The 12,659-nt window shown below is 45.0% G+C and overlaps 1 protein-coding gene across 5 annotated transcripts in view; it reads left to right on the forward strand.

The window, feature by feature from the left end:
* Positions 1 to 12,659, forward strand: part of NIPAL3 (NIPA like domain containing 3) — a 52,040-nt gene that overhangs the window by 18,239 nt on the left and 21,142 nt on the right. For 3 of the 5 annotated variants that reach the window (XM_021714525.1, XM_008062165.2, XM_008062167.1), the window contains 3 exons: positions 7,430 to 7,498; positions 9,242 to 9,413; positions 12,479 to 12,538. In XM_021714525.1, coding sequence (XP_021570200.1) covers positions 7,430 to 7,498; positions 9,242 to 9,413; positions 12,479 to 12,538 — 301 coding nt within the window. Of the gene's footprint in view, positions 1 to 7,429; positions 7,499 to 9,241; positions 9,414 to 12,478; positions 12,539 to 12,659 lie in introns of those variants that run through there. The other 2 variants (XM_008062166.2, XM_021714526.1) reach the window with 2 other exon arrangements.

Below are 12,659 nucleotides of genomic sequence, written 5' to 3' on the forward strand. Positions count from 1 at the left end.
TAAGTCATTCCTTATCATTAATTATATTAAACATATATGACTGCACATGGTGGCTTACATCTATAATTTATTCCCAGCATTTTGAGAGACTGAGAGGTAAGGATCACTTAAGGCCAGGAATTTGAGACCAGTCTTTTGTAAGCAAATTTTTTTTTTTTTTAATTAGCCAGGTATGGTAGTGCATGCCTATAGTCACAGCTACTCAGGAGGCTGAAGCAGGAAAAACCTTGAGCCCAAAAGTTTGAGGCTGCAGTGAGCTATGATCACACCATTATACTCCAGCCTGAGCAATTGAGCAAGACCCTATCGCTAAAAAATTAAAAATTAAAAAATGGATTAGAGTCTCTAATTAAAAGGCAGGGATTGGCAGAACAGACTCACTTGGATTCACAGACACAAATAGGTTAAAAATAAAAAGGTGGAAAAAGATATTTCATACTTTTGATGAAAGAAGCCTAACTCTGTAAAATAGTTAAGGTTTATTCTGAGCTAGATGTGAATAACCAAGGCCCATGGTATCATCTAGTAGGTCCTGAGAACATGTACCCGAGGTGGTTGAATTGCAGGTTGGTTGTATACATCTTTTTGGACAGAAATTACAAAAACAAAATAAAAAACCCATAAATAGCCGGGCTCGGTGGCTCAGCCTGTAATCCCGCGCCTTTGGGAGGCTGAAGTGAGTGGATTGCTTGAGCCCGCGGGTTCGAGACCCGCCTGGGCAGCGAGACCTCATCTCTACAATAAATCAAAAAATCAGCCGGGCGTGGTAGCGCATACCTGTAATTTTGGCTACTTGGAAGGCTGAAGCAGAAGGATCGCCGGAGCCCAGCAGGTCGAGGCTGCAGTGACCGGGAGCGACCACTGCACTCCAGTCTGGGCGACAGAGTGAGACTCCAACTCAAAAAATAAAAAACAAAACAAAAAAAACAAACCCATAAATCAATATGAGATTTACATTGGTTTGGTCTGGGGAGACAGGACTTCTCCAAGTGGGGCTTGTAGGTTGTAGATGCATTCAAAGGTTTCCTCTAAAGACTTTTGAAATCAGTAAAGGAAGTGCCACCTTGAGACAAGGGGCAGCTAGAGGAATGATAAGGAAGTTTCTTTTGGGGGGGGGTTGGAGTCTCACTCTGTCGCCCAGACTGGAGTGCAGTGGCCGCTCCCGGCCACCGCAGCCTAGACCTGCTGGGCTCCGGTGATCCTTCCGCCTCAGCCTTCCAAGTAGCCGGAACTACAGGTGCGTGCTACCACACCCGGCTAATTTTTTTTTTTTTATTGTAGAGATGACGTCTCACCAAGTTGCCCAGGCGGGTCTCGAACCCGCGGGCTCAGGCAATTCACTCACCTCAGTCTCCCAAGGCACGGGATTACAGGCTGAGCCACCGAGCCCAGCTAGGAAGTTAAGTTTCTTGATATGAAGAGGAAGCCTCAGAGGTGGCAGCCTTGAGAGAGAATAGATAGCAAACGTCTAGTTCCTCTGGGGATCCCCAGGAAGGAGCTGCTATACAGATAGATGTACATTTCCCCAAGAGATGGCTTTGCAGGGTCGTAAAATATTTTTTTATGTCCTTCTTTGTTATGTGATTTTATGCCAGAGTCCTGTTGGAAAGTAACCACATTACATAGGGTTAACAAAAACCCATTTGATGAGACTCCCCAGGTCTCTGGGTTAGGAATTTGGCAAGAGAGGGAGAAAAAAAAGTCAGAGTTTAGTCCTTAATGCAAACAATAACCAAAGGAGAGCTAGAGTGACCATACTAACATTAGATAAAATAGACTTTAAGACAAAAATTGTTAACAAGGTACAACGAAGGACACTATATCATGATAAAAGGGTCAGCTCACTAAGAAGATACAACAATTACAAAATATATATACCTACAGAGCTCTGAAATACATGAGGCAGAAACTAACAGAATCAAAGGAAGAAATAGATGGTTAAACAATAATCGTTGAAGATTTCAATACCCCTTTTTCATTTATGGATAAGACAACTTGATCCACAAGGAAAAGAATACTTGAACAACACCATAAACCAACTAGACCTAACAGACATTTATAGGATATTCTACCCAACAATAGCAAGATACAAATTCTTCCCAAGTGCACACGGACATTTTTTTTTTTTTGAGTTGGCATCTCACTCTGTCACCCGGGCTGGAGTGCAGTGAGATGCTCATGGCCACCCCAGTATAGACCTGCTGGGCTCTGGTGATCCTTCCACCTCAGCCTTCCAAGGAACTGGAACTGCAGGTGTGCACTACCACGTCTGGCTAATTAGTGATTTGTTGTAGTGACAAGGTCTCACCATGTTGCCCAGGCTGGTCTCGAACCCTCAGGCTCAGGCAATCCTCTTGCCTCAGCCTTCCAAAGTGCTGGGATTACAGGCTTGAGCCACCGCGCCTGGCCAGACAATTGATTTTCAGCAAGAGTTCTAACACCATTCAATGGGGGAAAGAATAGTCTTTTCAACAAATAGTGTAGGGATAACTGGATACCCACATATAAAAGAATGAGTGAAGTTGGACTTCCACCTCTCACCATGTATAAAGATTAACTCACAATGGATCAAAGACCTAAATACAGGAACTAAAACTATAAAATTCTTAGAAGGAAATAGAGGTGTAAATTTTTGTGATCTTGGATTAGACAACAGTAATTAAAATATGACATCAAAAGCATGAATGACAAAAGAAAACAATAGGTAAACTAGACTTCATCAAAAACTTTGTGCATCAAAGGTAGGAATCCAAGCTTCACAGGTGTTCTCCACTGACTTAGGGGGAGGGAATGCCTCATCATAGCCACTGGCTGCCTACATGGCCGTCTCTGATAGTCCCAGCTATCCTAGTCCATTTGGGCTGCTATAGCAAAATACCATAAACTGGTTAGCTTATAAACAACTAATGTATTTCTCATGGTTCTGAAAGCTGGAAAGTCCAAGATCAAGGTACTGACAGAGTCCGTGTCTTGTGAGAGCCTGCTCTCTCATGGATGGCGCCTTGTCCCTGAGTCCTCACATGGTGGAAGAGGTAGGGGTTGCTCTCAAACCTCTTTTATAAGAGTACTCATCCCATTCATGAGGGCCCTGTCTTCAGGACCTAGTCACCTCTCAAAGAAACCACCTCTTAAGCCGGGCTCGATGGCTCAGCCTGTAATCCCGTGCTTTGGGAGGCTAAGGTGAGTGGATTGCCTGAGCCTGCAGGTTCGAGACCCGCCTGGGCAACTTGGCAAGACCTCATCTCTACAATAAATCAAAAACTAGCTGGGCGTGGTAGCGCGCACCTGTAGTTCCAGCTACTTGGAAAGCTGAGGCGAAGGATCACCAGAGCCCAGAAGGTCGAGGCTACAGTGGCCGGGAGCGGCCACTGCACTCATCTGGGTGACAGAGTGACTCCAACTCAAAAAACAAAACAAAACAAAACAAAAAAACCACCTCTTAATACCATGACCTTGGGGGTCAGGACTTCAACATATGAGTCTGGGACTGGAGGTGTGTGTGTGGAGAGGGGACACAGATATTCAGACCATACAGGTACCTTGTTCTTCCCTGTATTGGAGTAGAGCAGTTATTGTCTAAAGGTTTTTTTCTTGCTAAGCTGCCCACCTCCTAGTCCTTTGACTAGAAAGAGCAGGCTTGCTCTTCCTTCTTCCCTCCCTCCCTCCCCCCCCTCCCCGCCCCCCGTTGGTGTTTCCCAGTATGCTGTCTTAAAGCTCCAAGTCTGGGATATATATATTAGGCAAAAAGAAAACCCGGGAAGCTCACCACTATGTTGTACCTTGGGTCCCAAGTTTTCCAGCTTATCTGCTTTCTTTCCTCCGCTTTCAGTCTTCTTACACTTTGTTTTATCTGTCATGTCCAGGAATTTAGTTGTATGTAGCAGAAAGAATAGGGAACAGTATGTCTACTCCATCTTCCCAGAAACAGAAGTTCTATAACTGACTTTCTAAATGGAAAACGATGAAATAATTTTATTGTACAAGGGGGGATCCTGACAAAAGCAGAATTCTTCTTTAGAGAGCAGGCCCCTTGTAGTATAGGCTTCCCTGCTAGATAAGTGTTCTAGGAACCCCCATCAGCATCTGTGTACCAGTTAGTGTTACCGTGAGAGGCTTTGACTTTTTTTGGAGGTTCTTTCAATACATTCACCTATTTCATGATGGGTGATTTATACAAACAATGTGCGGCAGTTCAGGGCACCTGCCCACACATCACTGAATGTTCAGCAGTTTTTGACCAAAAATGGCATGCCCCCTGTGCCCCACCCTCCCTGTTAACCTGATCTCACCCTGAGTGACTTCTTTTGTTTCCCTGGATGGGAAAAAAATGTCCTCAAAGGGAAATGTTTGGCCGATGCTGAAGAGGTGAAACAAAAGATGACTAATGAAGTACTAAAAGGCATCAAAATGGATGAGTTCAAAAACTGTTTTGAGCAGTGGAAAAACTATCTGGATAGGTGCCTTTCATCACATGGAGAGTACTTTGAAGGTGACTGAAGTTTAAACATGTAAGAATAAATACACAATTTTTAAATGAATAAATTCTGGGTTTTTTTGGGTCCCCCCTTGTATGTGAGCAGTGGTAGCACATTTAAGAGAAATTAAGATAGATTCTATCCATTCATATAATTCGTTAGATTTATGAAGCAGTTCCGTGGTAAGGTTTTACTTCAGAAAACTAGATTTATGAATTTGTTACTTTACTAACATATATATACACACACACATATATATATATATATTTTTTTTTTTTTTTTTTAAAGTAAAAGCAGGTAGCCTTTTTGTTCACCCAAGCCATCTGTAAAACGGGAGGGGAAAACTCCATTCAGGTTTACAAGAAGTTGGACTAATAATAAACATGTTCCCAAACTGCATTCCATGAAGTGCTGATTCTATTAGGCTTTTTGGTTGCAGGTAACAGAAACCAGCTCGTGATCAAAAGACTGGGGCTGCTCCTGACTTTAGGAAGGACAGGAGCCAGGGTGGCTGGCTCCAGGGGCCTGAGGAGCAGGAATGGATCTAATGATTTGTCTAGGCCTCACCTTGGGCCGAAGAAAGCCAGCCTTTCTTCAGCCTTTGTGTTTCTCAGTCCAAGATTTGAATTCCAGGGGCAGAGTTTCTGACCTGCTTGATTTGGATCACGCTTGGGTCATCGGCTCATCCTTGTCCAGGGGAGGATCAAGGACTGGAATGACAGTTCCAACGAGGCTGTGTCCAGTGGGGTGGGGCCGGGGGTGGGGGGAGGTGCCCTCCCCAGCACAACCAGCGTGCTATTTATCAGAAGAGATGTTATTAAAATGTCAGTTGGATGAGAATCATAGATGTCTACTGCAGGTGCCAATCGCTGGATCCCAGGTTAAGAGTTCTAGAGCCAAATACCTTTGGGAAACCTGAGTTAGAACAGGAGAAACTCCTCTGAGAGCCTCCATCACGTGCACTGTGGGCCTTCAAGCAGCAGGTTGAGGATGCAGGTGCTTCCCAAGCTGATTCAACTACATGGTGCTTGTTTTACCTTGAACCCTTTTGACACATGAACCTCTATGAGAGCCCAGTTGGGGAAACCCTGGCTCAGTTGGTCTCTAGCAAGGCTTTTAGGTCTGAGGCCCTGTTTCTGCCCTCAGTCAGTTTCCAGCACTTTACATTATCCAGGTCGGAGACACACAAGCCTGACCAGGGAGAGACTTGTTTCAGGTTGCAGAGCTGGGACTGGAACCGGGATCTTCTGGCGCCTGGCTCATATGCTACAGTGCTATGCCTTGCTGGAGGAGAAGTTAAGAATAGCCATTCATGGTGATTTCTGTCAGTGGGCCTCTGTCTCTCTCCCCCTGCCCTGGTCCCAGGCCAGTGTTGTCTCTTAGGGAAAACCTGCCCTCAGCCTGTAACCACTGCATTCCAGGAAAGGAAGGGTACAAGGGAGAAAGGGTTGGCTCCAACCTAACTGCTGACTCAATCCTGAGGAGGAGGCAAGACCCACTGTGGCCACTGTGGCACAGCTTGCTAATTGTCTGTCTTCCCAGCTGGCTTGCTATTTTCTGTCTTCCCAGATGGATTGAACCCTGTGAGAGCAAGGACTGCATTTGTCTTGTTCACTGCTGATTGCCTGGGGCCTGGCCCACGCCTTAAAGATTCACCAAGGAGGGCAACCGGGTGGGATGAACCACCTGAGTGGAGGAAGACCTGAAAGGGTGCATCCTGGAAAGGCAGGATTAATTGTTGACTAACAGAGCATTCCTTGATGTTTAGTGGTGGGTGTGTTGGGGAGACACTACATTATGGTTTAAATGCTAAGTACACTTTGACCCTACTTCTAAGAATTTATCCCAAGGGACTAATCCACACAAACACACCAAAATGTGTGTAATAGGCTGTCCTATCACAGCATTGTTTTTAAAAAAGGAAATAGCCTAACTAATAATAGTGAACCCATACAATGTAGCCTATCCAAACAATGAGTTATTTGACATTTGTTAAAAATGAGGAATTAGGCCAGGAATGGTAGCTCATGCCTGTAATCCCAGTACTTGGGAAGGCTGAGGCAGGAAGATTGCTTGAGGTCAGGAGTTCAGCCTGGGCAACATAGGGAGACCCCATCTCTAAAAAAAAATATTTTTTTTAATAAAAAAAGATGACGAATTAGATATGCCTGACAGGGAAATGTGTTTGCAATCTGTTAAGTAATAAAAAAAAAAGAGGTTATAAAACAGGATGGTAATCTTATTTTTGTAAAGCAAATTCACATTTCTATTGATATGCCAATTTATAGACAAAAAAGACTTACAGGACTAAGAACCAAAATGTTTATAGTAATTATCTCTGGGTTATAGAATTATAAGTCACTTTTCTATTGTGTTATTATTATTCTTTTTATTTATATTTTGTAATTAGTTTACCATGAATACATGTTTAATAATTATTTCATAAAGTTTTTAAAAAATACCATGCCAAGGAATCTGAACCTGACTCCTTAAGTAATATAAATTAATTTTTTATAAATTAAATAATTAAAAATTCCCTAAGCAAATTAGCCAGTTAAAAGAGTCTCATTTAAACCCCTCTGAGAACATGAGAGTTCACTGATAAGTAGCAAAAAGTATTCCTGCATGTATTTCTCATAAATTCTGATTTCTGAATGTTGCTTTTCTGCACAGAATGGTGGCAAGTCAACACATTAAAGGAAATAGCAGAGCTGGTTTAGACCTTGATGGGTCATTGTGACCAGCCGACCAAAGGATGGTGTTTTCTAGAAGTGTCCAGTTCAGGAAAGTGTTTTATAAACCAACAAAGCAGCCCAATTAACCTTGGATGGTATAACTCCAGTGGAAATCTGGGACGTGGCTTGGTGGTAGATGTTGTTTTTCTGGTTTTGTTTTGGGGATAGCAAACAGCTGGGTATTGAATGTGCCCCAACTCATGTCTGCTCTCTTTACAGGAAAACTTGATTGGTGCCCTCTTGGCAATTTTCGGACACCTCGTGGTCAGCATTGCGCTTAACCTCCAGGTAAGTTTTGGCTACCAGTGCTGTCTGGAACAGAGATATAGCAGAGAAATCGGGGTGTCTTATCTAGGTCCAGCTTCCTCCGCTCTGTGGGTCCCCCTACTCCATCCCTGGGCTGTGCTGGGGACAATACCTTGTGGGCCGTTGCAGAATCTCTCTTGATCCGGGTCTCCCTCTGTCACCCTCCTAGCCAGGTCTTCACCTCCTCTCCTTGGCTGTGCAGTGACCTCCTACCTGGCCTCCCTGGCTCTGGTTTCATCCTCTCCCGTTTGCCTCGCTACAAAGCTGCTGAAATTATCATTGTAGAATTCAGTGCTAATGACAGCACTGTTCATTGCTTAAAAGGCTCTAGGAGTTTCCTATAGCAGTTGCTGTGGATGCCCTCACTCCTGACCACATACCCTTGGCCCGCCTGAGCTCAGGAGCAGCTGTGGTTTGGAGCAAGCTATAACTTCTCGTGGAGGCACCAGGAACCTGGTCCCCCTGGCATGCAGGTGCCATGGGATGTGTGTTGGGGGACTTTAAGGCCCCTGGAGTCTGCCTTCAGCCAGCGGAGGTGAGAGTCATGGATAAATGCCCAAGCTCCTATACTCCAGTAGGACAGACAGTTCTGAGGTGAGATTCATGGGGTTTCTCAGCAGAACTGAGCCCCAGTTGTCCACGGGGCTAATTCACTTATTAACGCTTCTTCCCTTCTTTTGTTCTCTATGCCCACCTCACTTTCCCCCTCCCTCCCTTGCACTTCCTGGAAACATCTCCCTCACAAACTCTCTGCTTCCAAGTCCTTGTCCCAGGGACTGCTTCTGGGAAACCCAGCTTAGACTTGATACCTGCTAGCAGGATAAATCCCATAGCAAGTCAGTCAACGTCACCTGGCCAACGTCACCAAGTTCCCACCCACCATGAGCTGTTCTTCCTCCCTGGATGGGCAGGAGACTGTCATCCCCCAGGGTACACATCCATGGGGACTCCCATGCATGTGTGGTGTTTCTGTGTTGCTGAGATCACGTGGTCTCAGCTACTTGTCTGATTCATTCCCTTCTCTCTACAGACCAGCATCTCCACTTAATGCATATGCTTCCATGCAGTCCACATCATGATCTTCCCCAGATGGCCAACTTGGCCTTCTAAGTCAACATGACTTTTTAGCCCGCCTTTGCTATTGCCTCAGTGTTTATGCGCCAAGTTCACTTTTCCTGGGGAATATATATATCCGTGCCATGCTTGAGCCAAGTATCCACCCAGGGAGGACAAGGTCCACCAATACCCATGAGAGCTGCTGGCACAGACAGAAATGTAGCCAAGCAGGTATCCCAAACGTGGGAATCCTGGGATCACAGTGAGAGGGAGAAGGTGACCCTAAAAGCCAGGCCAAAGTGGGATCCTTAGACCACGACTCCCACCCCAAGACAGCACATCATCTGTGCTGTGTGTGAGAAATGCCTGTTTCCAGGCCTCACCCACACCTTCCTGAGGCTGACTGAGGATGAGGCCCAGATGGGTGTTTATTCAAAGCTCCCTGGGGAAGTATTAAGTATTAAGAATTCCCAGCCCGTTGGAGAGCTACCGTCCTAGATTAACCATCTAGGATTAGCAATTAGAGCACTACTGCTTTAAGGACTCCAAATAATTTGACAGATCTTTCTAATTTATTTTTGAAAGTGGAAGGTAGATTTAGGATATGTATATCATACCCTTTTGTCCCCCAAACATCTGGGCAAATTGCATTCTTTCTCGGTTTTCTAGAAGTACTGCCACATCCGCCTGGCAGGCTCCAAGGACCCCCGGGCCTATTTCAAGACCAAGACATGGTGGCTGGGCCTGTTCCTGATGCTGCTGGGTGAGCTGGGCGTGTTCGCCTCCTACGCCTTCGCACCTCTCTCGCTCATCGTGCCCCTCAGTGCCGTCTCTGTGATAGGTGAGACCAGGGCTCTACCCCCCTTCCTCTGGGCTCACCCACCTGTGTGACCAGTGTCATCTCAAGATCTAAGGCACTCACTGAACAAATCAAGTTTCCTTGGGTAATACTAGCCTAACACAAAAAGCTTCATATACCCCAGGCCCTGTGAGTGCTTTACAGATCTTAATTCTTCCAATCCTCCCAGAGACCATTATCCCCACTTTACAGATAAGGAAACTGAGGCACAAAGTGATGAAATTACTTCCTCCAAATCACACAACTAATGAGTAAATGGACTGGGTTATGAACCAGGCTGTCTGGCTCCAGAATTTGTTTCAGATTCAGAATGTTGATCAGACTTGCTTTTTATTTTTTTTCTTTTCTTTTCTTTTTGTGAAAGCAGGATTTATTGAGAGGACAGAAAAGCTCCCAGAGTAGTAGGGGACCTGAGAGGGTTGCCCCTTGCTTTTTATTTCTACTGCAAAGAAGGTGAACCTTAACCCAGACATTCTTACACCAAGATCAACTAAGCTTTTGTATAATTTGGGTATCTTACACCTCTAGAAATGCACATTCAGCTTATTCTCTGATTTTGTACATCAACTGATTCCATTTTTAAAACATCAAACAATCTCCAGTGGCACAGTCGGTTGGTGCTTGGTACTTATATAAAAAATCACTAACTTTCTCATCTGCCATTTTTCTGTGATTTCTGTAATCAGTGAGCTAGTGTTTTCAGTGTTTGAACCAACTAAAAGACAAAGGAGTTTGAATGTTCATGAAGTCACAGAGAAAATAAAATTTGAGCAAAATTCTTTCTTAAAGAAAATATGGTAGTAGATTAGTGAATAATAGCTTTTTGTACAAAGGAGCTGGAACAATGAACTTGCTTTGAAATGGGTTTTTTTCCCATTTTGCTGGTGAGTGCTGCGCTGCCTAGAAGCTCTGCCCTGCTCCCTTTTTTTGTTTTGTTTTGTTTTGTTTTTGAGTTGGAGTCTCACTCTGTTGACCAGGCTGGAGTGCAGTGCCACACTCACAACCACCCCAGTGTCAACCTGCTGGGCTCCGGCAATCCGTTCACCTCAGCCTTCCAAGTAGCCAGAACTACAGGCAAGCGCTACCATGCCCAGCTAATTTTATTTTTATTGTAGAGATGAGGTCTCACCAAGTTATCTAGGGTGGTCTCGAACCCACAGGCTCAGGCAATCCACTCAACTCGGCCTCCCAAAGTGCTGGGATTACAGGCTGAGCCACCAAGCCTGGCCTCTGCCCTGCTCTTAAAGGAGAAACTTTCAGATCTTGTTCCTCTTTGAGTTAAGTAAGCCCTCTTCTGGTAGGGCTGAGGCTGCGGTGGCCATGAGCATGCCATTGCACACCAACCTGGGCAACAGAGTGAGACTCCAACTAAAAAATAAATAAATAAATAAAAATAATCACCACTTACTGGATACCTATGACTTATCCATCACTGTACCAGGTGCTCTATTTGTTTATTATTTTTGAGTCAGAGTCTCACTCTGTCACCCAGACTGGAATATAATCGCACAACCATGGCTACTCCAGCCTCAACCTGCTGGACTCAGACAGTCCTTCCACCTTGATCTTCCAAGTAGCTGGAACTATAGGCATGCACAACCATACCTGACTAATTTTGTTCTTTATTGTAGAGACGAGGTCTTGCCAAGTTGTCCAGGCTGGTCTTGAACCCCTGGGCTCAGTCCTCTCGCCTCCACCTCCCAAAGTGCTGGGATTACAGATGTGAGCTACCACACCCAGCCTTGTTCTAGATACTTCAATAATAATAATAACAGTTATTGAGCTTTTACTGTGTGCCAAATGACTTACATATATTCTCTCATTCAATTGCCACTATAATTCAGAGAAGTAATTTTCAGTGGTGTGCTAGTAAACCAACTCTCAGAGAGAGACAGAAAGACAAGAAGAAAAAGAAGAGGAGGTGGATGGAGGGCGGAATGAAGAGAAGGAATGGGAATGTGGGGAGTGAAAAAGGGGAGACTTGATTTGTGGTGTTTGCCAGTTTATATTGTGTATACATTACTTATTCCTACTGTGACTGATTTCAAGCTACCAATGGTTTCCTGAATATTTAACAACCAGCAAGCTAGTATCAGCTGGATACAACATACTGTTTCTTTCTTTCTTTTTTTTTTGAGTTGGTGTCTCACTCTGTCACCCAGACTGGAGTGCAGTGCCACTGCAGCCTCGACCTGCTGGGCTCTGGCGATCCTTCCACCTCAACCTTCCAAGTAGCTGGAACTATAGGCGCGCACTACCATACTCGGCTAATTTTTGATTTATTGTAGAGATGAGGTCTCGCCAAGTTGCCCAGGCAGGTCTCGAACCCGCAATCCACTCACCTCAGCCTCCCAAAGCACTGGGATTACAGGCTGTGCCACCGAGCCCGGCCCAACATACTGTTTCATAGACCAGAGAATGGTGACTCAGGTGAAGTGACTTACCCCAAGGACGCACAGCCAGAAAGGCAGAACTGGGACAGTGGCCCAGGAATGTTCACAGTGACTGGCAGCCCCATTCTTTAGGGCAGTCACGGGATGTTTGCGTACATCTGTGAACATGGAGAGTCAAGGACAAAAAAGAACCAGGGGGCTGTTTCAGAGGTAGGAGTTGCAGTGGAAGGAGCAAGAGCACTGACTTCCAGTGGTACAGGGTTCAAGTCTTGCCTTACCTTACCAGTGGCATGATCTTGAGTGAACCCTTCTCTTTCAACCTCAGTGTCCCATTTATCAAAGAGGAATCATGACAGTACCCACCTCCAAGGGCGGACATGCCAGAAATAAGTTGTGTAAATCGCCTGTCAAACAGCAGGCACTTAACGTTCAGGGCTCCTGGCCTTATAGGAAATTCTCAGGAAGGCTCAGAGAGGAAAACCTCCCTTTCCAAGATGGAATAAGAGAGGAACTGGAGGGACTGAGTGCTTAGGAGCCTGAGTGAGAGGTTAGGACACACTCTAAGTGCAAATGACCCAGCCAGAGGGTGTGGGCAAAGGGATACCCTTTGGCTGACAGCAACCTCAGGTCTCTTCCCTGTTCTTTGTTTTTCAGCTAGCGCTATCATAGGAATCATATTCATCAAAGAAAAATGGAAACCTAAAGACTTTCTGAGTAAGTTCAGTGATTCGAGCCGTTCTTAATTCTCTTTTCATGCTTTTATTCTTTATAAAACCAACCCATCCCAATTCAGAGATCACCTGCCTCCTGTTCCCCTCTGTGGTTCTAGATTCTA

This window comes from Carlito syrichta, unplaced genomic scaffold (assembly GCF_000164805.1).
Source record: "Carlito syrichta isolate Samal-C Ts95f unplaced genomic scaffold, Tarsius_syrichta-2.0.1 Scaffold305659, whole genome shotgun sequence".
In the NCBI taxonomy this organism is placed as follows: domain Eukaryota; kingdom Metazoa; phylum Chordata; class Mammalia; order Primates; family Tarsiidae; genus Carlito; species Carlito syrichta.